We start from the raw sequence: 27,120 nt of genomic DNA, 5'->3' as shown, positions 1-27,120 counted from the left end.
TAGCTAATCGAAGAATTTACTACATCCATTTCACTCGTATTTCTCGTATTTTATTGTCATTGGACGTTATTTGGCTGAGAAAGACCCTCTGTCCGAGAGCATCGAGACGTATTTCTATTATAGAAGAGGCGCGATCACGACCGGTGATTCGAGATCCATTATTACATTGAATGAGGGAGGCACTCGCCCAACAATACCGACGTAATAGCCTATTACTTTACAAATTCGTACGTATCGTAAGTAAATATAATTGTATTATTAGGGTTGTACTTTTCCTAATGCATTGTCTGATGAAGTGGGTTTTCCCAAATACTGTAAAGATCAACGACCTTAAGTTCTACAGTGATATGCATTTCGTATGATTGGTGTATCATTCGCTTTTTTGTTGTAAAACAAACTTATACTTACCTAATCATGATATCAATTTACACACGGTGTTCCGATAAAAAATATCAGAGATTCTTCGCAGTTTACTTAGCAGTCTTCTAGTGTAATTGCAGTTTCCATAAAGGGAGATTCTTCTTCTTATCGTATGGTTAGTGGTCAACCTAGTGTCAAAGTTGTTCAAGCCGCCCGAAGGCCTTATAGAGTGACCGCGCCAAGGGTTGCTTAACCCACAGATCGGATAAAGGGAGATATAATTTATTTATTGCATTTCAATATTCAGAACTTTTGTAATCTATTCATACTAATTGTTGTGGCATCAATTCCATCATTGTATATTCAAATCAAGTTCTTTGAATACCCAATTAGATGCAAGATCTATCAATAACACAACAGTCATTTTTCTCTCTATAATAAAGTAGCTATCATTGTGTACTAAATGATATAATAAATATCGAGCAACTTACAGCGCCGGTGTTCTTTCTGATCGCTTCGAGAGCCTCTTTGTACTCTTGCGCAGACGCATAGCCGTGCTCGGAGCGCTCCGTCGGGACTCCTGAACAAAAAAGAAAAGTTATTAACACAGGTACATCTGGTACTTACTGTAGGAACACACTCGTTGATTGCTTTTTTGGTTTTTTATAGTCGTGTTAGTATTAAATAATGAAGCGTGTGGCCTTTGTTAGGAAACATTTAAATTGATTTCGATGAGGAATTGTTTTGTAGACAGGTGTTGAAGATGCAGTGTTTTGTTTCTATTATTCTGATGCAATCGATGTAATTATTAGGTTGATTTATTGTTTACAGGGATAACAAACTGAGTTTGTTACTAAAGCTCGATGAATGATTCAAAAGATAAGTAGACTGGAAAAATGCGTCTTGTCTTTGCATGCTTAAACAGTAGGTATGCACGTGCCTAAAATTAGCAACCTTGATATTGCGCTAAATTAAATTAGGTACGCGGAAATAACCGTGACAAAGAATATACGCAAAAAATATATACACAATATATTCTTAAATACATTTAACATTACGTACAATTATATTAGTGGTTAACTCAAAATGGTCGGTAGTCTGATGACTCTAGAACTAATCGGACAAAATAAAATTACTGGTTACGTATCAGAACTTATTCTATGAAACCGGGAGGCGTTTCGTCAAACGTAAAAAATGCGTCTGCAAATAATGACAGTAAAAAGTTTAGCGAAACACCGTTTTTATGGTTTACCGCGAAGATGTTTAATTTTGTTATAAAATTGAAGTTTTTATTGGTATTTTATGCAAAAAATTACGTGACTGGATTAAAAATCGTTTTTTAGAAACTTCTTTACTCAAATGATGATAACATCTGGTTTCGTTGAGGAAATAGTAGGGACGAATAGAATATATTAAGAAAAAAATTGGAAAATAAACAAAATTTCGGAAGTATAGGTATGTCTAGAAGTGAAATAGCTTGACCGTACGTCGATCGTATCAACATAAATCGTTGAAGCGTTCAACATAATCTGACACTTGTACACTATCCGCCTTTACTAGCAACTAAAGCGTTTGTAGATAAGTATTAGATCGCTAGTATTCGCTAGTAATGCGGGTGTTAGTGTCGATCAAGTGAACATTCTACGCCTAATAAGGTTTGAAGATCGCGAGCCCTATCTCTCTGCATAAACTCCACTTAACTAGCAGTCGGATCTTTACAAAGAAACGTATCTACTACATTGTATGGTAACTAGGAGATAAGTAGAGCACATATTATGCCGTTCGTGTATCATATCTTTGAGGCAATTATTTTAATAAATTAGCATTTGATTAAGACTGCGTAATGCAAATGTTCCTGTAAAGACGCGGAGCACGTAAAATGATTTTTAAATAAAACTACATAGCGCTACATTTAATATCGCGATTTTCTACTACTATCGACGACAAGCCAGCTATGGACCATTTTTGTTATTGATGAGCGCCTCTAGCGTGAACAAAAGAAACTAATTAAATCGTCATACTCTCGATACTCGATAGTATCGATTGTAGACAATCGTTCTACATTTGGTATCATATTTGTCGGTAACATATTCATATTTTTATTTGAGCTTGTGTATTACTTGTCACTTAGTGAACTAGGAAATTGTCTTCACACCGCATAATCACTTAAAAAAACCGTAATTTAATGTAAAGTTAAGGTAAATTTATGACATACTTCCGTCAAAATTTTAGTGACAATGTAATTGAAAATGTTAATAGCACAGAAAGGCTATCATAGGATTCGACACTAAATAACGATAATAAATAATATTGAGCTGTCATATAACACGTTACTAGATAGTTTTGTTCCTGTTATATATCACGACACTAATATCGAATATAACGAGTATCTGTGCTGCACTTCAAACACGACCTGACCATTGGAAATTGTCTTTCACAAATCGGTAATGTTACAACGTAACTGTATGCTTCTTGCTGTTCAGGGTTAATCTATCTATACTAATATTATAAAGCTGAAGCGTTTGTTTGTCTGTTTGTTTGTTTGAACGCGCTTATCTCAGGAACTACTTATCTCACGCTACGACCAATAGAATCTATACTAATATTATAAAGCTGAAGAGTTTGTTTGTTTGTTTAAACGCGCTAATCTCAGGAACTACTGATTCGAATTGAAAATTTTTTTTTGTTGAATAGACCATTTATCGAGGAAGGCTTTAGGCTATATAACATCACGCTACGACCATTGAGCGGAGTAGCAACGAAAAATGTTACAAAAACGGGGAAAATTGTGATTCTATCTTATGTGACGCGAGCGAAGTTGCGCAGGTCAGCTAGTGTTTAGATACACGATCTATATGGTTCACTGTTCACTGGAACCGTTTTGTGTTTTATCGACAACAAGAAACTATTGTTGTCAGTTTGCACAATTCAAGGAATAATGCTCAATTCTGAGAACGTCTTGCTTCAGATTTGTTGAATGCAAAACGTATATCAAATACTATTATTACCTTGAGAACTTGTTAAATGTTTTAACTTTATGTAGTGCTTGTAGCGTCGCTTTAGCTTATCATTAGCATGATTACGAACATCCTAAGGGTGTCTTTTGAGTGTAGTGTTTGACTCTCACATTTAACTAGATTATTGCTATTCATGTACGATAAGTATAGGTAATGTATATAAAAAGACCAAGAGCATAATCGGTATAATTAGGATTCGCTTTACGCGATTACTTAAACTTACGTGATTTACGACGTATTCGTACTAACTTGACACATAGAGTTAAAAATGAAGATTTCTTTATTGTATCTATACTATACTAATATTATAAAGCTGAAGAGTTTGTTTGATTGTTTGTTTGTTTGTTTGAACACGCTAATCTCAGAAACTACTGATCCGATTTGAAAAATTCTATCAGTGTTAGATAGCCCATTTATCGAGGAAGGTTATAGGCTATATATCATCACGCTACGACCAGTAGGAGCAGAGTACCAGTAAAAAATGTTCCAAAAACGGGGAAAAATTTGACCCATTCTCTCTTATGTGACGCAAGCGAAGTTGCGCGGGTCAGCTAGTAATAGAATTTGGGAATTAACGCGAATTCCCGTATTCTATTATGTATACATTAAAAATGCAATGCGAGAGTTTAAAAGTTAAGATTTCTTTAACATTTAAATGTATCCAGGATTTTTGCTAGAATATTTATCCATCCTTATTCTCTAACTGAAACAGTGCCTGTTAAAAAGAACAGCAACGCTGGCATTTCCGTAATAACTACTTTCATTTTACGTGATCAGATATAAACGTCTGTCTCTCTTATATTTGTAATCCAAAAACAATTTGGAGCGATTTCTTTTATTATTTACTTCGTGTTCGCAATCTCAGTGGTCTGGACCACCTATACGGAGATTTGCAAAAAAAATAATATCAAGAGTAATAAATGCACTGGTTTTACTTAACATATTGGACTCTTAATTTATATCTACAGCTGCATATTTTCTGCACCAAATAACCATATTGCTTTCTTTTATCTAAAATCAATTTCATTTAAAGTAATATTAAGTTCGTTTAAGATACTCTGTGTAATTTTTCATATAAAGTATATCAATAGCTGATTCGATAATGATATGATACCTACTATTTAATATCATGACGTTATTTATGTCTGTTTCTTAAAAGTATTACCTACTTCGATATTTTTTAATACTCATACTTTCTTAATACTATATCTTCATGGCCAATAATTATCCTTCATATTGCTATCAATATAACAAGCATACACTTGCAAGTCACTAAAAAAACATTGAACATAAATATAATAGCACTTTGTACCACTTAACATAAAAAACCGTAATTATAATACTTTACAATAATTATGATAATTAGTTAATAAGTTGTTTTACAAGGTGATAAGGCATTGTTTGGTTTGTCGAATTCTCACAAATTAACAACTGAACCAACAACTACGTTCCATATAATTGTGTTACCTACTGCTCTATATGATATTGTAATTAATTACTTTCTTAACCCACAGACAATTAATACATTATGAATATCAAGACAGGTGTGAGATCTAACTTTCTCTTAAACAAAGCAATAATAACGTCTGCTCAACGCTACCATCGACTTAATGGCCTTTTGTATTCACATTCCGCCCATAAAACTAACTCTAAAATGCGAGAGTTCGCCGAAAGATCGCTACAATATGTGTAGATCCAAAGTGATAAGAAATGGACCGTTACATGATTGTGTAGTTCACAAGTATTGTTTGGTTAACAATAGCTGATCAACGTTTAATGTGTCAGCCGCCTTACCAGAAAATTAATAAAAAAGCAACGAAATTAAAAAAGAATCCACCTTTGTCGGATAAATTGATTATGAACTTTTTCTTCTTTTCAAAGTTCGGCTTCCACCGTTACTCGGACGCTACTTTTATCTTCTTTCGAATTCATATTTTGGCTACAGTCATATATTATTATTGCTTTAAAATCACTTTATTATCCGATAAAAAATAACTATAAGAAATGGAATAAAACATATAGTTACCATTAAAGCGTGAACTATACTAATAGGCTGGAGCCGATGGAATCATAAAAACTACATCTTCATTCGGAATAATAACGGCAACTACGAAAATAAATAAGACGGCCTCTTTGATAATGTGTATAATAATGATATTAAAGAAAAAAGTACGAGAATACCGAATCAAGTGTAGCGGGGCACATCCGGTGGCGCAGGCTGTTGTGATGACGTCACGTGCGGTCATAACGCCACTGCCCGGCGACCCCGATCACTGCTCTCCACTCGATTGACACGAAAATTGTTACCCAAACGAAATGATCACGATCCAAATAATTCCAATACTAACAATCAAGCAGAGCTTTCCGCCAATAATAACCGATAAATTAATGTGCTCACAAAAAACCGTGCGATTTGCAAATCACTATGAATAAGTTTGTGAATCAGTAACGTCAATATAATGGTGCGAAAAGATTTCTTAGAATTTAACTGTTACAGATTTTGTTGTAAAGAATATCCACCTGCAGAAATTGAATACTAGATAAATGCCAAAGTAATTTTATTTTTATGACTACATTTCATTGCTTTCCATGAGAATGTCTCATACAACCGGGATTTAATTTTATAGTGAATATATAAATGAAATGAGTTTGCGTGATGTGCCTAATGACGACCATTTAAAGTGTAATGATAGCGGGCAGTGCCGCAGACGGTTATAATAGTCTTAATTTATAGCTCAGGGCACTAAAACCATTGCAATATTGCAGTTTTCTAGTCAAATGATACTATTAGTATTTATTTACATCACAAAACGAATCGGTATATAAACTATTTTATGAGATGTGTCGTAAATATAAGATTTAATTCTAAAATACTTATAAGAGTTTTATGACTTTATTACTAGTCTCATCTTAACTACGTAGATTATTACTATTTTAATAGTGTCATCCTAACTGTCATAATGTAATAGTTAAGCAAAATCATAAGATTATAATATAATAGTCCAGTTGAACTATGCCTAGAATATTTCAAATGCAAATAACGCAATCTAGTACATAAATATGTAGTAAAATCGAACTAGAAATCATAATAAAACTAAAAAAATTTCATCAAATTATCAAGTCGAACAGTAATTTTACTGATGGTCTCTAAAGCCCTTCATTTTGATCTATGTTTAAAGGTGAAAAACAAAAAGATTAGAACAGCAAACAGGATAAAAACATTTAGATCCCAAAATATTTAGTTTGATTAGAGCTTATGCATAACAAAGAGTCTGTTATCTATCGGTTAGAACGTTATCACACTAAGGCACACCTTCACGACTTCTGAATAAGTACCAAATAGCTTATCAGAAGAAATTTTGACAGTTGAATTCATAAATTTGCTGTCCCTTTATCTAGCACGTAGGTTATCAGACACTTATTCATAAGCTATGAAACTGGTTAAACATGTACATCCTTGTATACCTAAGTATCTCGCAGCGACGTATATCAATAGGAACGGAGGCTGTATTGTGCAGAACATTTGTATGGAAAGCATAACGAGTCGCTTCAGGAAGCTCGTCAACATGCGGACGACACGTACCGAAGAATATACATAATGTTCAGGTGAATTTACAACTCTAGGAACTTCTTTATACTTTAAGCGTTTTGTAGAATCACTGTCGGGAAGCGCAAAGTATCGTAAATCTGTCCGAAGAGATTATGTTGATAATCTTTAAAGTTATTAGGAAGTAAACTTATAAATCTTGTTCTAGCTACTTTATTCCTGACTAACATAAGACTTCTTCGAATCATTATATTATTGCGCGTTATAAAATGTATACATTATACAAATGATAATCTTTAGAAGTGCTTGAGGACGTTGTAAACCTATCCAAATTTATCGAGAAGCATCGCGCTGTCCGCTACTAAAACAATAAAAATTGTTTTTATTTTAGTCTTGATTGAGCCTAGAAGCTTAACTACAGCGGAAAACTAACAAGCATCCTTACGTAAGTATGAAAACAAACTGGAAATCTATTTCTACGCGACGTCATTATATAAAATCGTTGAACGAGTTGAGACGTTAGCGACTATCAACAGCAGGATGTGAGCAGACGAGTTTTTTATTCAGCTTTTTTCACTTTTCCCGTGTACCCTTAACAGGATATTTGTGGGCCATTAACGTAACGATCTATTCGCATTAGTAATTAAATAAACGTGTTATCTTTACTACCACTCGGACCTTCGGTAACAGTCCTCTCCAATCTATAAAAACTTATCGTTTTCCAGGACATGTCTATAAAACGTAGGGTATAAAAAAGGCTTAAGATTCTGCGTTAAAAATATAAATAAAACTAGTAGTAAAACGACTATGAATAAATTTGAATACAACTGTAGTTATTTGTTTTTAATTTTAAAACAATGAAAGGTTTATTTATAGCTTTGTTTGTTCAATCGTAATGAAGCAAAAGCAATAAATTCTTGTGAAGAGGTACAATATTTTTAAAGCTCTTTTATAATAAACTAGCTGACCCGCGCAACTTCGCTTGCGTCACATAAGAGAGAATGGGTCAGAATTTTCCATGTTTTTGTAACACTATTTACTGTTAGGTACTCTGCTCCTATTGGTCGTAGCGTGATGATATAAAATATGCTTTTTTTCACGAAAAATATACTCGAAATTATTTATATCTCTTAGTATAACGAAGTCGCGCTAAGGAATATCCGCCATTAAAACAGTTGCCATGGCAACGGAATTTTGTTAATTCAATGTCATTATAATATTGATTTTTCGCGACTTCGTTGAATTTCCTGAATTTTCCCGGGGTAAAAAGTAGCCTATGTCCTTTCTCGGGTATCAAAATATCTCCATACCAAATTTCATGCAAATTGGTTCAGTAGTTTAGACGTGATTGAGTAGCAGACAGACAGACAGACAGACAGACAGAGTTACTTTCGCATTTATAATATTAGTATGGATGAAATAAAATTCTCTGCTCGCGTTTACATTCGCAAGGAGAATTTCACGGGGTAGTAGTATCATGGATCTTAATTTAGTATATAAACTATCTATGTGCCGAATTTCACTTAAATCACAAACATACAGACATACTCCCTCGCAAATTTTCGCATTTATAATATTACATCCGGATTATTTAGCTAATAGCAATTCAACCGTATCGCAAAGTTATTATTATTATGTTTCAAAATAATCGTCAGTTAATTGTAGTATATTTGGTATCCGTGTAGTGTTGTCCATAATAATATCAGCCCTAGATACAGGCAATATCTTCAGACGAACGGCTGCGGGCTAATGGAGACTACATCTTGTAACAAATTAACTGTGGCACCCATTATTTATGCACCGAAGTTCAAGATTATTGTTCGCCAGTTCCCAGCACGAAGCAAACTCACAGAATTGCTAATACACAATAACTGCATACGTTTCTTTGTTTAATATCCATTTACAAATATTTTCTTGATTACGTGCATTGTGTGACATTTGTCTGAGCAAATGTTACAAACACATTGTCTAATCCTTATCTGAACAAATGTTCACTGATTGGACATTGTGTTAAACTATCACACTAACAAGCAATGACATGGACAAATAAAGAACTGAATTACATCTGTGTTTGCCACTAGTATCTGTTTGTGCTTCAATGCCCTTAACCGTTATGCAATAGAAGTAATGCATTATCATAGATATAAATAAACATTTTAAACAATACCTTGTTAATTCTTCACTTACGTATATTTGCTTGCTATAATTATAATTGTAAGAGCTTACTCATAAACAATAACATGTGTAATTCATTTACGTATAATGTGACGATGATGTTTACTATTTTAAGCATAGTTCAGTGTCTGCAAATTACAACGATTGCTTTCTTCTACGCATACAACGCCATTTGAGCGAAATGCAAATAATAAGAATGATGTGACAAGGCTACAGTTGGACAACACCTGTAATGACAGAACTGTGCGATTTGCACGCAAAATGGCGATATTATTTACACTAATTTACGCAAATATAGAGTCAATACAGACATTGAACAGGTGTTTTTGGAAATAAATGTATTATCTCTAAGCGGAAACGCGAATTTACGGCGAAAAAATAATGAAGGAGATATTTAAATGCATCTGTAAATTATGGGACAAGAAGACCTTTTGTTCAAGTTTATTACATCATCTAAGTCCTATCTTAAACGTAGGACTGCATTGACTTATGTGCATTCTGTGAGGCAATAAAAAAATATCAATCACTGTTGAGGCATTCAGCATTTCATTTATCCTACCTTACTATTAAGCACAATAAACCATTTGCGGGTCCATCGTGGCAGAAAATGGCGCAAGACAGACAGTTATGGAAAGAAAGAGGGGAGGTCTTTGCCCAGCAGTGAGACACATAAAGGGCTAATAAAAAAAAACTATTAAGCTAAGAACGACACAGGCAATAGATTTTTTTTCTATTTTATTTTCAATCAAAGAAAGTCATGCAATAGTTCCGAGTTAAACTGCGCTTCCATTTTAAACATAAATATTTTATTGCAATTGCAACGAACACCCAGGTCGTGGATCATAATTTAATATAGAAAAAGCAGATCCCGACACTTCTATTCATTTGATAGCGATCCTCAGATTTACAATATGGCGCGCCACGCATTAATCATAAACCTAACCTGTAACTCTATGATCTGAACCTATCCTACTGTAATAGTTTTTGAGAAGGTACGAATATGTACACACAAACACTACTAAATCGATAATCTATAACATGGACTATATTACATGGGATACTTTTCACGAGGAAATCTTTTCACGCGGTTATAGTCGCAGGCAGATGCTTGTAATAAATATGTTTATAATAAAATTAAAGAAGTGTGTTTGCTTATTGTTTCAAGTAAAAATGACTGAAGAACGAAAGAAAAACTGGTCAGAGTGATTGTAGATAATAATACATATGTCGAGAAAAGTCATAGGCTTCTTGTGTAATAACCTATCAAATAAATGTACCTTCGTTTCTAGTAGTTGTAAATGCTTAATTTTATAGGTTTACTCTATGTTTGTTTAATTATACATTTACGACAGGGTTAATTCGGTTACAACTTTAAAATACTTGATATTTATTGACTGTTGATTGCATGAGAAAACACGATATCTGCCGGTTTAACTTCTTTTAAAGTGCATCAATGTCAATTTATATTGTAATGGGTCAAATTTAAATCCGTGAACATTCCAATGCAGGTGTAATGCCTTAAACGTTGGACAGCTGCCTATTAGCGTCTATTCACGTATCGATGTGAGTCTATTAGCCAATCCTAACGTCTTATTGTAGGAAGTCGGTAGTTGAGGAGGCATGTGAATGAAGTCAATGCCCTGCTGATATCCGTCAAATAGACGGCTCTGTTTGTTCAGGACTTATAAGGGCAAATACACACAGAAGAGACGACGGCAACCGGTTATGCACTTAATTCTAACTAGGTCCTACATTCTACCTCTATAAACGGCCGATATAGGTTTTTGTGACACTTTAAACGCATAATTCTCAATAAAACATACAGTAATAGAAATTCTGCAATGAATCTAACCAATAACCATCAATAACGTTCATTATCGTTTTAGATTAGGAATATAAAGTGCTTTACAATGTTAGACTATGGTGGAGGAATTCGCTTTTTGTGCATCCGTTCTCACTACTAAGTTAGCAGATGTACAATTATGCGCATACTAAGTGCGGGACTGTTGCATAGCCTCGATGTATTATCTGATGGAAGATCGACATTGACTGAAAAAAGGTTCGCGAGATATCTACGCGAGGGCCATTATAAACCGTATCATGTAATCATTGAATGAATCTGCGTCTAAGGCCGCGGGCGTCACCCTCTCTAGCGAAATATGAAGCATCACTTCGACTTGTTTTATTTGCTGAATGCACAGGTGATTTGCACTTAGCACCTGCTCCGTATTGCCATGTAAATCTGTATAGTATATGCATGGATTGATTTTTCTTTTTAATAGATAAAAGCAACAGAATATTGCCAATTACATTTGTGTAATTGAGATGAAAATCACTAAGAAACTCTCCCACGACTTGTCAATGTATTACAATAAGGAAGCGTTATAGAAGAATATTACTGACTAATCTTGGCATTAAGAGTTATTATGCACAATCGAGTGGTTGCTAGGACTGAACTATGTTTCTATAGTTCAAATAGGTGTCTACGCACGTAGCCGCCGGCTGCACGCTGAATGACGCACTGATTGTTTCAGTCGCCGAGAGGCTGAGAAGCTCGGCTTAAGTCGACAACGCGTAATAGCTGTTAAAATGCCCGTAGACAACCTCCGGGAAATACTTACGTCTATTTAACTATAGAGAAAAGTTTCAAAATAAAAGGCCGGTTTTACCGCTTTAGCTCCTAAGCAATGTTGTTAAAATGACTATTTTAACTAAATGGTGCATGAAAAAGAAATTTTGAATTTCAATTTATAATACTTTCTGTGAATTATTGGTACTTGTTTTCTGTTACAAATGTTGTAATTTCAATAAAAACCTGTCTCATTTCTAAATGCTGGTTGTTAAATGAACCAGTTATTTCCAATAAATTAATTTTAATGATTAATTTATTACCGATTTGCTAATGTTAGAATATTATTAAAGGAGTAATTTCTATAAAACATTAAGGCTGAACTAGATTTAATTAAACAAATTGATCAATTTAGTCCATCACGCTGGCTAAGTGACGATGGACACTAAGCATTAATTCAAGATACCTATAAAGAACTCTTCGATACGGATAACTAGGATTAAAAAAAAAAAAAATGGCTTGTTTAATGTTTATGCATTTTTTACACACGAGTTACCCTTTTTACGACCAATATGCATTACGTTATATATAGAACTAAAATATTAAATTATTTATGAATCATTTTTCCTTAGTTAATAGAGCTAGAGCGAGATAATTATTATATTATTTTTCCCATGAAACTAATGCCTATTAAAATCATAATTCTATATAAAAGTAATGAGGTTAGTTACACCATAAAATTAAATCAGACTAGCGTTATACCTTCGTGCTATGAATTAGATAAAAACATCTTTAATTTACAAATAAATTGAGATTAGGTATGCTGAGAAAAGATTTTAAATATAAATAAGTGCTTCGGGAAGTAGATTTTAGAAGCGGTTATATGTGAGTCAAGCTTTCGTGTTGCATGTTTCTTTTTTACGGGAATTAACGCAAACATTTTACCCGGCCACTGGCTAGTGTCGTAGATGTGTAAGTCGGTTGTATTCTGCCTCTATTATATTATAATGTAATTCAGTTGGGTCAAAACATAGACTTGACATTCAAGAACAACAGGACGTTATATAACAATCTAGTCTACATAATTATATCAAATTTTGTCTCTGATAGATTTCACGCATGCAAAACACAGAGCGAAAGCTAGTGCCGCATTAAAATAAATTTTATATTCATGATCATTATTCCATGGTTAGCTGACTTAATTTTCCGTAATACACTTCTAATCATCACATTTAAGTTTTTTACCCGACTTACAATACAATAGAGCGCACAAAAACTAGTAATTGTGTTTCATAGCGAATTAAGGAATTGTTTTTTGCATAGTGTAAAAACTAAAAAGCGTACTTCGTGTACATTAAAATAACGTCATTTTAATGGGCCGCGATATTTCGAGGATGACATACGCTGTGGGATGGGCAGACTAACTAGGATGACGTCACACGTCGTAACAATAACATACAAGTAAATAAACACAAAAGGTCATTGTAATTGTTATTTATAGGCGTGTTACTACTTATTACTTGTCTGGTTTTTCAATTTTCCCACAATGAGACATCCTTTTGCACACGGAAATCGGCGATATAAAAAGGTATCTTTAGTCTTTTTCAATTTTACCTTTACAAAATAAGATGGCAAAAACTTTACAAGTTTTTCTCATCGATTCTTAGCAACAAATTGTTTTAATATAGTAGATTTTCCTCCGTCGTGCAACGATTATTTGTTTGGTTGTACTATGTATCCGTTGTTTGTATGTTTGTAAAAGTCCCCCGACACAACAGCAATGATTAGTGCGGGATTCGTCTTTAAAAAACAAATGTATTAGGGGAAGCTTGATATTACAACTAACAAAAATCAGTCAGATTTGTAACGGTTGCTTCTAGAATAGCTTAAACATACAGAGATGATATCAAACAATAAGCCTACAACCACTACTACGACCATCTGAAAGCCTGTAATCTTTATAATATTTCATTTACACATCCCGTTGTTTTCGTGCGAGTGTATATGTTACTGTAAAAGCCCGAACGGTGGTAAATCCTAAGATTTTCCGGTATAACCTAAGATTTACCAACTCGCAATGGTAAAAGTCCGAACAATTCTTTTATTTCGAACTTTTACCTATATTCACTTGATGATATCGAGATGTCGCCGGAGCCCCGCTCCGCGGGGCTCCTCCTTCTGGGTGGTTAAAAAAAAAATAACCACGAAGGCTAAGGTGGGAGCTTCGCTTCGCTCGCTCCCAACTTAGCCTTCTAACCTAACCTATCCATGTCGCTTTGCCCAAAACTCCTTCTTTATAACTATGTCACAGTATATAATTATACCGTGAAATAGTTATAAACATAATTTTTATATATCGTAACAGGAGGATTTTTTTATATATCGTAACATAGTTTTTAAACTCTGGCTTGTTCGGACTTTTACCATTGAGAGTTGGTAAATCTTAGGTTTTACCGGAAAATCTTAGGATTTACCACAGTTCGGGCTTTTACAGTAACATATACATGGCACATGGTGTACCTCTACAGCAAGGTAAAGGACAGCTCGGGTGAGATAGGTCAGCCGATACACGGTCACAGCTAACGAGCTGTGGTCCCAGCGTCGCGGCCGCGATCTGGCACACCGATGAAACTAAGGCTTGCAACAGAATCAGCCTTGGATAATGTAATAGATGTACCCTAGTGTTTTTTGAAGATGGTCATAGTGTAATAATTAAGATGATCACCTAGTAGCTCTCACTGAATGAGGGCTAGATTTGTCCCCCCACACAGTAATACTTGTGTGATTCTCTAATGACTATTTCGGATATAGTTGGAATTTGTACGGTCTTTGTATTTATGTTAATGCCCTCGCAACATACATTTTTAAGTGTGAGAGTTGCCTTTTTTAGTGAAAAAAATAATAAGATTAACCTCGTTTTCTCTACAGATTTCGCGTCTGAAAACTTTATTTCATATTATCTAGAAGTATATTTATAAGAATCCACCCCGTCTCCGGCTTACATACATAAGTCCCTTCTATCTAACCTACGCCTAACAGCACACCACGTGTAATATCAATGTCTCACCACTATTTCATACTCCACAATCTTAATTATAATCTACGGATGAATTTCATTGAAAATAATTAATTTTGTTTCTTTTATCTGTAGAAGTATTTATTATGATTGCATTTCAATTGCATTCGTTACGTTGTTTATTTAAGTGTATTTATGAAAGGCGTGTCTAATGTTATAAACACACTACGTAATTGAAGTTAACTTCTAGGCGCTGATTAAATCACGTTATTATAATATTAATAAAAGAATAGTGATACTCAAGTGAAATAAATTTAAACGTGTTAACACGTTGAAAGAAAACAACATACGGAAATCTTGTAGCTATGCATGAGGATTTTCATCACACGCTCATGTTGCGTTGATGTTGATCCCATCTTTATTTATGAATTATGTAACAGAAACTGCATAAAGACCGTTAGATTAATTCCTGAGAAGTGAAGGTTGATGTAGATGAAGGTGAAAGTGGTGTTTATTTAGGTCTTAGTTAATGAGAAGTAAAAATATCGCCCCTGTTTCACGCCCCAATTCGCAGATTAAAGGTGCGTACTTTTAAACCGAGCTTTAAAGGTACTAGAGTGGACCATTTATTTTTATTTCATCATCTTATAATAATAATGTCAAAGTCTCACGAACACTACCATATTTTTTAAACAAAATTCATACGCAGTAATGCAGAAAACCGTTGTTATAAGTACACTATAAAGTCAATGATAAAGCGAGCGCTGTTTGTTTATTTTTAAAGCTGCAAAAATAAATGGCTTATTACCAGGTTTTTGCTTTACATCGATAAGTTTAATGATGATTACAGCTATCCAGCATCAATTGTAAGAAGTAACAGGAAGGACATTCTTACATAATTGTACTGGGGCTTACGGGGCGGTGAGTGCAGACAAAAAAGCTTTCCGAGAATCGTCGACGACGCGATGTCTACAGCACTACACGTGCTGGAGCCAAGTGCGGCGCTTAACGACAGCATTTCACGGGAGTTCTCATGGTAATGACATTTAAAGGCGTGACTAGACGCCGACTGTACCGTACACTAAGCACGGATACCTACGTAATACCCGAGAGAATACGAAATCGGGGATCTACATCAATTTATTGGTAAACCCGACCCGTGTAACAGTTACCAGTGCTAATTTTACAAAATATCTCTACTAAATCGTGAACGTTATATCGTCGCTGGGAATCGCGAACATAATCTGTACTTAGATCTAAAGAACGGTACTTAATGCCTGCGTCTACATCCGAAATACTTGTACCTGTACGTACGCAGAATTACTTAGACGATTGTTTATGTTCAAACATTAGCATGGACAATGAGTATGAGCATTGTAAGGTGGTCTGATTATGCAAAGTATCATTGCATTTACTGCCTTTTAATTACATAGTTTCGCAAAATTACTCTGTAGGAAATATTACTTGAGCATGATCGTATAAAAACATGACGTGTTATGTACCGGAATATTTTGCTCATTTTCCTTAGAAAGCAACAATTAATTTGTTTATGGAAACGTAAATTTTGTATAAGTAAGAAAGCGGTCAAGTTCTTATCGCATTGTTTGGTCATCCGTGGGATGTGAATTCGATTAGGTTACACAATCATCGTATATGGGCATCCTACAATTTAGTCAGATTATCACTTAGTTATGTAAACCAAATTCCGTAAGTATATCACTAAAATAACGATTCCATATTTAAGGAAAGTGTATTATGTAATATTGTTACGATTGTTTGGAAAGTAGATAAGTTATACCTATTAGGGTGTGGCGTACGATTTATAGATGCTAAGCATATCATTTGGATTCATTCTTTGAGTCACAATACAATGAATAGTATCGCTACAAACTCATTTCGGAGGTAATACTATTGTAATTTTAATCGATACATTGATACGATATAATATAATATATGCTATCTTCATTTTCCGCCACTTGTCAACCTTCATTGTCAACCACATGTCACCATTTTGATTTGGTCGATAAAAAATACACCTATTTATTAGCAACAATGTTGTGGGACAATCCTAAAGGCATCTCAAATAGATGTAAACTAGTGGTTAGTTTGTGCAAGGTTAATGTGTAATAGAGCGTAGTGGCGCACCGGCCATGTACGGGGTGCCCTCGGGTCCGTCTGACACAATGGTACCGCGTCGGGAACGATAAAGGAGTCACGACAAGCCTTCCGGGACCCTGGGGCGAGAGTTTAGAGCCGGCCACCTAGAGCGGTCAATGAACCCGCCTTAAATAACACATTGTATACACTATGTTGCCTGCAATTACATTGTAAGGTTCGATTCTAGAATTTCTAATTGAATATTTAGAAGATATTTACATATACTGTAGAACTGAATTCCCGATTATTTACTACCTAGTTAGTGGCTATAGAAATCCATGACAAGGCATATTTTGTGTGTCTCATAACGCCATGGTTTATCTCTAAAAGTTTGGGAATTCCGAGGCTGAATTTGGCTAATTGTATTAAGGCACTTCGGTGCCTTAATTCTCTTTACATAGTCTTGAATGCAAATAAAAGTAGCACATAACCTTCATGTGAGTATTATTAAAGTCTTAAAGCTCTACTTATACAATAATTTAGAACGCGAGAGCCTCCGAGAGACTTAATTTTCATTCAAAAAAATTCAATGGCAACAATGCATTAAAGTTTCAATTGTTAAAAATCACGAGAGGAGAATCGTGTCAATGCGTTATTTATTACTCTATAATACTTTATAGTCAAATTAGTTTAACGCGTGTTAAATTTACACGCGCACAAATATAATCAAGTCGAATGATTTACGAGCCGCGTAATGCGTTTTTTAACATAGTGGTACTTCTCGTGCTCTATGAAGCATTGTAATGAAGGTCAATGAAAGTAGACAAAGTATCACATTGAGATTATAAACAAATATTCCCACTGTTTATTAATGTCTATTATTTCACACATATGGTAAATGTGATTGTTAACTTTCACGTTTTTTGTCGGCCATATCATAGTAAAATGCAAATAGGTTAGCGCGTGATAGAAATGTCATATCGTGTGTATCGATTGTTGTCCTTATGGGACTTTCTCAATCGATAAAATCATATTTATTATGTCTAACAGGCCACTTAGTACGTAACCAACAGGTTTTCGAAATACGCATATCCAAGACCAAATTAGGAAGTAACTTATCAAGTCGTCTATGTCTAGATTCTCAGACTGGAGATACAGGTTATAAAAAGCAGAATTTTCTCTTTTCTACGACGGAAGCGCACACGCTACGAAATATTTTATTTTTTACGTTACTTAAGAATCGCAAACACTGTAGACATTTTCAGAAAACATTGTTTTTTATACGGTAAAATGTTACGACGGAAACTTGGCAAAAATAAGCACAAAAATGTAATTCTCTCAGAGCTACAAACGCGATATCGATTGAAGTATACAAAAGGATTGCAATACAAGCATCCGAACTGAAACAGCATTTGAAAACAGTCTATTTTTTAGTTCATGGAGCGCAGGGCAAATGTAACATACAAGTGGCATATGAGAGTGAAAAGAAATAATTAATTATAGAAAGTGTTCACATTGTCATAACCATATGACGTGATTATTTATTCATGCACGTACAAACTCTCATAGGATCTCTAATTAGTGTTATCATGGCTCTACAAAAGCAAAATTATCGGCCTTGTGTTTAAACAGTGCAGTAGTAAATATTTACTTTGTGTTTTATAATATTGGAAAATTCGTAGTAATTAATCATAAAAAAATATTTTAGTGTCTTGAAACGAAGACCATGATAGTAATGAGTGCGAGTTGCGTTAAAGAAATAACAAAACAAAACATTAGTAAAAACTTTCACAAACAATTCACCTAAAACAATATAACAGAGCCTACAGATACAATACCAGAGCAGTTGCATCCCACATACACTTTCACGTAATCGCTGTTCCAATACTCGAAGCTCACAAATTAAATGATTACGCCACGTGCAATCTCGGAACATCCACTGATACAGCAAAGTAGCCAAGTGTGTATAACATATAATCTCACAAGCGCTATTCTAAGCTTTCTATAGAACTAGCTGACCCGCGCAACTTCGCTTGCGTCAAATAAGAGAGAATGGGTCAAAATGTTCCCCGTTTTTGTAACATTTTTCACTGGTACTTTGCTCCTATTGGTAGTAGCGTGATGATATATAGCCTATAGCCTTCCTCGATAAATGGGCTATCTAACACCGAAAGAATTTTTCAAATTGGAACAGTAGTTCCTGAGATTAGCGCGTTCAAACAAACACACAAACAAACAAACTCTTAAATATTAGTATAGATAGATAATCTCACAAGCGCGGCTATTCTAAGCTTTCTATAGAATTAACGTGAACGTCTTTTATTTTGTTTCCGGACGAGATCAGACGCAATCACAATACGCCGCCACAAATAATACAGTATAGACAATCTGCTATTATTTTATTAGTGTACTATAGAAGTGTATCTACTATAAGAAGAGTAGTGTACGTGAGTGCACCAGATTTATGGTTATTGAGAAAGAAGTACGGTTCAAAATTATACTTGAACTTGGTAGAAATTGATCGGATTTTCTTCTGACAACAATTTTTCAGTTATTTGGTCGATACAAATAATAATGAAAAAGGCAATATTTCTACTAAATCTAACCTAAAAATATTTTGCTTAAAGCTCTCGTGCCGAACTGATAAATAAAAAAAAACGCTAACAATAAAGATATATTCCTTTGTCGTCGTAACAACGGACTAAAATCGAATATCTTCTTTGATACAAAGAGTTTCTTTGTGTAAGTTTTTCACATCATACACTATAAATGTATCATATCAGTTGTCGTCAACTTTTTACGAGCGCGAAATGTAATAGCTTTTTATTCATATTTACTGTTAACGCGACATTATGTATCGCCCGTTATGAGACCACAATAAAGCATGCAATTTCCCGGCGTGCCATTTTTTCGAAGCGTTATCCGGCGAAGAATTGATTGATTATATCTTTAACGTGTAGAAACTCAATATGCCAGCCTTTATTACTTTTTATATTAAGTAAAGAACGCCCGCTTTTTCCGGACGACTGGATATTTGCATTTAGATCGCAAGTTTCTTTACCGGTACTAATTTACTGTGTACTGATACTAATTTGATAAAAAAAAAATATTTATTTATTACCACCTAACAGTATCTACTATACAGGTAAGTTATAGGCTAGCTAGCTATCTATACATGGGTAAATTGCTCGTGAAAGCTCTAAACTTCATCTCAGTATTGTGATTCTCACATTTTACCATGATATTATCACAGTATAACCTACGTATGATAATCGTAATCGTATGCAAAACCCGCTACCTCATTACATTATAGTTCCTACAACACTCGCGTAATTGTACACCCTTTTTGTCATGTATGTAATAAAACCGTTTTTACCTTTAACTAATACTCCCTTGGGACATAATACGTTACGGAGATTATTGTGTTTATACATTAGTTATGCTTATATAAACTTCACTCGACTTGCGAGGTCAAACTTACTCAGCTACTATAGAATAATATTGACGTATTATCACAAATTTCATGTAAAAGGAAAACAAAATTTTGTAACATTTTTGTTTTTGTAACATTGTAATAGTCGAACTAATGCAACTTAAAAAATTCTTTGAACAATCTCAATAATTGCTGGAATAATGGCAGAAAGCCCATATCGTCATTGAAAATATTTTTAACGCAGAAGGAAAGTCCAAAAGTTATTGTATTCTAAACTCGCGCTACTTTCTATATATTCATATTCAATAAACCTATTCCTTATTATACCTATTATTGTACCTTTATCACTTTCCCATCGCCACTGCATTCAAATAATATATAATTCTTCAGTTTCGCGGCCCAATATCACAATATAACGCACATAAGGAATCGAAATAGCATACAAATGCCAGATTTAAGCCTGTATAATATCTTCAAAGATGTACTATTACGTAACATTCTCGACTTTAATAACAATTAGATAACGCTGTTTACATCCTGTAATAATTTGATCTCGTGATCAGCAATCGTTGCTGAGTAAAGTGCGCACAATTATTGTTTGTTTTACGTAAATGGCTTGCAAGGGATTCTAGACATTATAGAGCCCAACTTTGATATCCCTGAGAACTTCCTATCTCTCTATAACGTTCTCTTCTTCTCATCTCATCATTTTAACACAAATCTAATAACCTTTAACCCAACGAACTCGAACGATTTTTAGGGTAGGTTCACCATGGATGGACAGTCGAAACAGTTACGACCTATAAAATGAGCTGAGAAATACAAGCAGGCTTCAGGAAAACCCAGGTGTAGAGTTATTTAATGTTAGTTATAGATAATTACGTATTTCCAATGTCAGTATGAGGCTACCTTCGTACGACAACCACACGTTTTTTATAATGATCAAGTCCTTTGTTTGTTTCTCGCCAACAATCTTGTCTGTAATCTTCATATTACGTGTATAATAGGGATTATAATACTACGGTACGAAGGAAAATTAAATTATTCTCGATGCCAGCCTCCTTGAAACAACAATAGAGTTGGAAACAATGTGAACAAAGTCATTAAACTTGAAACTATTCAATAAATCTTGAATATTATCTGATACTCGGCCACTGTATGTTAGACTGAGTAAATTGCGAAGGTTTCGCGTATAAACAAATGCACTTCTGACCTCTCGTTAAAAAGACATAAAGCACAGACGTTTAAACGTGAATGTTTGTTATCATAACTTTTTATTTGTAAACGAAATAAATTTAAACAGTTACTTTACGAAAAAACCTTTTACAACTTTTACACATAAACCTTTCTCTTGAATCACCATATCTATTAAAAAACCGCCTCAATATCCGATGTTAGTTTTCAATATCTAGCATACATACAGACTTAGGCACAGACGCTTTACTTTATACTATGATGTGGTACATGAACATTTTGTAAAAAAAATGCCTTCACCAGGTTATATCCTCTACCAGGGTACAGTTTAAATAATAAATCCATATTGATTTAGTTCGCTACGGACGCGTAGCAGATAAAGTGACGTACCATAAGAAATACTAATTGGCATTCAAAATGACCTATCTCCTTCAATACGGCTAGTGAACAGTCGGAAGTGAAGCTGGTACTAACAAGACATTCCATTAGAGAGCAGACAATAGGCCGGCTACGTCGGGAATCCTTGTTAATATCGCAGGAATCGATTCACAGCCGGTCTATTAAGACATAGTAGCCATAGCTTGGTTAGTTCTCAGGCAATCTGAGGCTTTATTAAGATTCTCGGTAGCCTTTTTTTAACCGACTTCAATAAAGGAGGTTCTGCATTCACCAGAAACCGTTCTATAGACATGAACACAATCATTAGAGGGATCGGAATCAGAAATGCTAAAATTATTTAGATTTTTTCAAGGTATCAAAAATTGGCATATACCTATATCAGAAGATGTAGATAGAAGTGTATGAAACAGACATAAACTTTGTAGTTACCAATGCTATGTTAGGAGCCTATTGCCACATTCACATACAAAACTACGGGCTTCAATTACCTACCCGGGAATCGAACCCGAGACGTCAGCTTTACCGCTTAGACAGTTATTAATATTTCATATTATCTACTACTATAATAACCTGTAAATGAAAATGCATGATCTACAACTCATACCTACATGTCGTACAGCCCATAGGTACTACCCGAGGCGGTCTGCTACGTGCTTACATTCACTACAGATACGCTTCCTGAGACCGTAAGGGCAACTACGCATTGTGATGCATAGAAGGTTATAAATCGTAATGTAGAGCGCAACGTGTAACGGGACCGGCAATGTTCACGCACGCGCGTTATCATAAAATTTAACCGCTCGCCCTGTCAATGGAGAACGGACAGGTCGGCCGACGGACAGTCTACTTCATTTGTACCGCGTATTCACAAAAGAGGGCATTTTTAGTGGCACAGGTGGAAATGACATCGTCTGGCTTTTACTAATGTGGTTTTATTTCCTGAATGTATGTTTCCTTTACAATTTATTTAGTTTGTTAACTATTAATCTTTGTAAACAAATAGTAAATTAATCTTTGATGAGAAACTTTCGGTTCTTGTGGATTCGTACATTTATTGAGACAAATCTGACAGGCTATTGTATTAGAAATTGATACCAATATTCCGATTAAGCTGTGATCTTAGGTTAGCGGAAAATCGGAGCTGTTATTCACAATATAAGGCAATACCAAAATGAGTAATCCGATTACATTGGTACCAACGACAAAGACTGTTTCTATGCAAGCACCACAAATCATATTTGCCATGGAATATAACATTTTGTAAGATGCAGATGTATTCTACTTTTATACTCAGTAGACAAAGTTTAACTGTAATCCGTACGAGATAGGTATGTATAAATGCGAAAGTCAGTCTTTTACGCTTTCACGACTGAACCGCTGAACCGATTTTGACGAAATTCAGTATCAAGATTATTCAAGACCCAGAAACATAGGCTACTGCATACTTTAAAAAAGCAAACCAACTGAGGAAGGGTTCAAAATACGTATGCGAGAAAAGCCGCGCGTGTCCTCTGGTGATAGGTACTCACCCCCGGTTTCTGAGTAAATTTAACGGTAGTTTATCTATTCAATAGCCTTTTTTTTTGTATGAGTCTTGACATTATTGAATAAATAAACTACCGCTAAATGTACCTCAGAAACCGGGGGTTAGTAAAATATTTTAAATCACTTAAGATTAATGAATACGCAGTTTGTGCTATAGAAATGTTAGTACAATTGTGCGTCGGTAATAATCTGAATTGAACATCCAACTGCTTGCAGTAGATCAGTGATTATGATCCGTTACAAATGGATGATGTGTGCGTTTCCGTCCTTTCTCCTAACAATATTAACAAGGCACGCTTACAGTCATGTAACTATAACTACCTACTATGTGAACTGAACAATACTCCGCTGTACACGCGAAATATAACTCGCAACTAAATTTAATAAGACTTGATGATTGAACTTGGAATCAATCGAATAGGTTTCGCTTTTACAAATTTGTTAGAAAATTCTCTTTGCTTTTTTTTGTAGGCTTCGAAAGTCCGAAAAACGTAATTTGATTTCACTATCACGATTACAATTTTTTTATATTTATATTTCAACTTTTGTGTTTAAAATGACTTGAGATTAGTTATTTTTGGTATTCAAAGATGAAGCTGAATAGGCTGTGGACTTCGAGGCTGGTTCACGAGAATTCATAAATACGTTTAGAAAGTACCTCCATAGAAAATGTTTTGACTTAGAACATTGACAGTATTGACTACCTTACAACCATCTACCGTACTGCTTTCATTGTAAGTAATAAAAGCTACAGTTGCATTCCACATAAACAGATTCTAAAGCAACTGACCGCATAAGTCCGTTCCTTATTCGTTCAAGCTTGAACTGTGTTTAGTGTTTACAGGTTCACAAAACCCACCACGAACCTTTCACGGTACACTGTAGCTCACCGTAGTGACTGTAGCTAGGCATAACCACATTCATTATCATAATGACCCGTGTTATACAACAGAATCACAGGGTAAATCCGAAAAGGGGCAATTTAACACCGAACGATACAAACAGCGCCCGGCTCTGCCCGCCAATCATCAAATAATTACTGCTCACCACCACTAACTAACGTGTACACAATAATTTAATAACTATTAGGCGTTCTGTTAACATTTAATTTACTGTAATTATGTAGATTTTGTATTAGAGTAATTGCATTTACGTATGCATAATGTGAAAATCTACTAATTGTTATTCATATCTACATAGAATCACGCCCTCTTCCCATGGCGGTGGGCATGCTAAGATCCCCCGTTATATACATACTTCCATCTTCATAATTTTCATATTATCTACACACCTAATTCTTGAGCTAATAATATGCATTTACGACCAGGTTCTTCATCAAAAGTAACAAAAAAAATTGGGGAAAAGTAAAAATGACAGTAAAATTTATTTCTTCAAGAGTTGACTCAGAGTTTTACAAAGGAAAAGATTTGCCTTTACTACACAAATGTCAAGTAAAAGCCAACGGCTTAAGCGGTTACTTTAGATATGTATGAAGAAACTGGCCGTTAATAAGTACCTTTGTTGAAAGATGTATGCGCCCGACAATTCTATTTATATTTGCGTTGTAAACGGGCTTTCTTAGAAACCCTACATCTTTCTCCAATAAATTGCTAATTTTATGATACTTGGGCATAAGATGTTATCAGCATCGGTCCAATATACAAATAAATGCATGTAACGTTATGCAACTCTTGCGAACTAGCCACTTATGTGGCTAACACTACACACTGGCCATAATTTGATCGACGCAATCGAGAGCAGTCAATGAGGAAGTGGCGCGACGTCTGTACGTGGCTACTGCACACCTGACAGTATGTGCATCTCATACCATCTTATAGCATTCTGTGGTCGCACTCTCCATGTGAGAACACGACTAACACCCACCTGCGGCTATAACGGACACTTTAACCCTCTTTTAGCACACCACTTAAAAAAAGAAATCAGAAAAGGAATTTATAGCAGCGGCAGGTTTTAAAAAGCGCTACCGCGAAACGAGATGCAAATAAATGCAATTTACTTAATTGTGCAAGTGATCGAATAACTCATTGGCACGGAACGGGCATGAAATGGTAAGCGAATTACTTATAAACCGCATCTACTCAGCCTACTCAGGGCTCGGTGAAAGAAGTAAGCAGTGAACGGTATCGGTACGAATCATGAACGGAGACGCCATCAAATAGTTTTTTTTCTGTGGTAGTGAAAGTGCGGACGAGTTCCCGTGATAGGTCCGACAGGTGCGCACGCGACAGACAATAGCATTATGCATAATGAAATAACATCACGCAATTTCGAGGATGACTACAATTTTCGAATTTGCCCTAATTTTCTTTGTTCCTTCAATCGCCTATTGCAACATCAAGCACGCTACGTTTGAAGTAACAATGGAAACATTATGTTCTTGGTACTTTTTATACCTAGTGCTTTCGCAATAAAGAACGCATTATCACTGAAATCCGCGATAACTAAGAATAATTGGATGACACATCAAAGCTTGTTCCCAGCGCAGCCAACCGTGCACTAAAACACAAAGATTTAAACAATAACTAATAGCTGTGATTGTATCTAGTCAAAACGTTGAATTTAAATAATTGTATTCTAAAACGCGTAACTGTTGTTCTATTTTTTACGACGCGAACATACTTTTAATGTTAAGGGAAATTACTTAAGCAGGCTAAAGAATATAACCCAAAACAAGTACTTCTTACGCTGTTTTGATACAATTTACTAATGGAATAAACTTTAATTCCACGATAGCTGTTATTTTCCATTTATCGATTTTATTTTTATACTGTGCGTACGTCAAAGTCACAATAATTATTAAGTTAACTAATGTGTGAGACTTTTGACGTATTAAAATGAACATCCACCTAACTTCGAGCCGTCACATCATCGCTGAGTAACAAACATCAAACAGAACCAAATTCAATTTGAATAGTTGAAATTGTCTAATTCAATTACGTCAAAGTTTCAAACGAATTCCGAATGGCTGGTGGGTATTTAATGAATACATTTATATTGTCTTACTAGCTGACCCGCGCAACTTCGCTTGCGTCACGTATGAGAGGATGGGTCAAAATTTTCCCCGTTTTTGTAACAATTTTTACTGGTACCCTGCTCCTATTGGTCGTAGCGTGATGACATAAAGTCTATATATAGCCTTTCTCGATAAATGGGCTCTCTAACACTGAAATAATTTCAAATCGGACCAGTAGTTATTGAGAATAGCGCGTTCATACAAACAAACGAACTCTAACTTTGTAATATTATATTGTCTTTTGAGGCGTTGTTCACAATTTCACGGGCTGTCAGCAAGTCCACGAGTTAACTGGAATAAATTGAATTTCATGTATCACTATCTTACATCGTATCTCGACTGTGAACTCGACTGAGCTGCCGCAATGAGTTATTATAATTCATAGCTTATTATAACATTTTTTGTATCTAATTGAGTACAAACTAGAACGTACTTATAAGAATTAATTATGATATTGTGTAGGATTTGATTTGACGGGAGTTATTGAACTGTTCATTATTGTTCATGACAAGTGGGTTTTAGTTTTACTTAAATGTATAATAATCAAATAATAATAATGCCCTAATGGTAATTTTTATAAAATATTGCGTGATGATTACCTACATAAATTATATTTATATATCTTTTGTGAAAACTTTAAAATATTGATTTCTTCCCATTGTTCCCGTTTTCCACTGGAATTAAGGAAATATAATTATATCAGATAAAGCCATAAGCATCTCAATATTACCCAT

The 27,120-nt window shown here is 34.8% G+C and overlaps 1 protein-coding gene across 3 annotated transcripts in view; it reads right to left on the bottom strand.

The window, feature by feature from the left end:
• Positions 1–27,120, bottom strand: part of pip (heparan sulfate 2-O-sulfotransferase pipe) — a 74,191-nt gene that overhangs the window by 12,142 nt on the left and 34,929 nt on the right. For all 3 annotated transcript variants that reach the window (XM_076122672.1, XM_076122673.1, XM_076122671.1), the window contains exon 4: positions 852–940. In XM_076122672.1, the coding sequence (XP_075978787.1) occupies positions 852–940 (89 nt within the window). The remainder of the gene's footprint in view (positions 1–851; positions 941–27,120) is intronic.

Source organism: Anticarsia gemmatalis, chromosome 14 (assembly GCF_050436995.1).
Source record: "Anticarsia gemmatalis isolate Benzon Research Colony breed Stoneville strain chromosome 14, ilAntGemm2 primary, whole genome shotgun sequence".
Classification (NCBI taxonomy): domain Eukaryota; kingdom Metazoa; phylum Arthropoda; class Insecta; order Lepidoptera; family Erebidae; genus Anticarsia; species Anticarsia gemmatalis.
The sequence above is the reverse complement of the archived record's forward strand: the minus strand, read 5'-3'. Positions and strand labels throughout refer to the sequence as shown.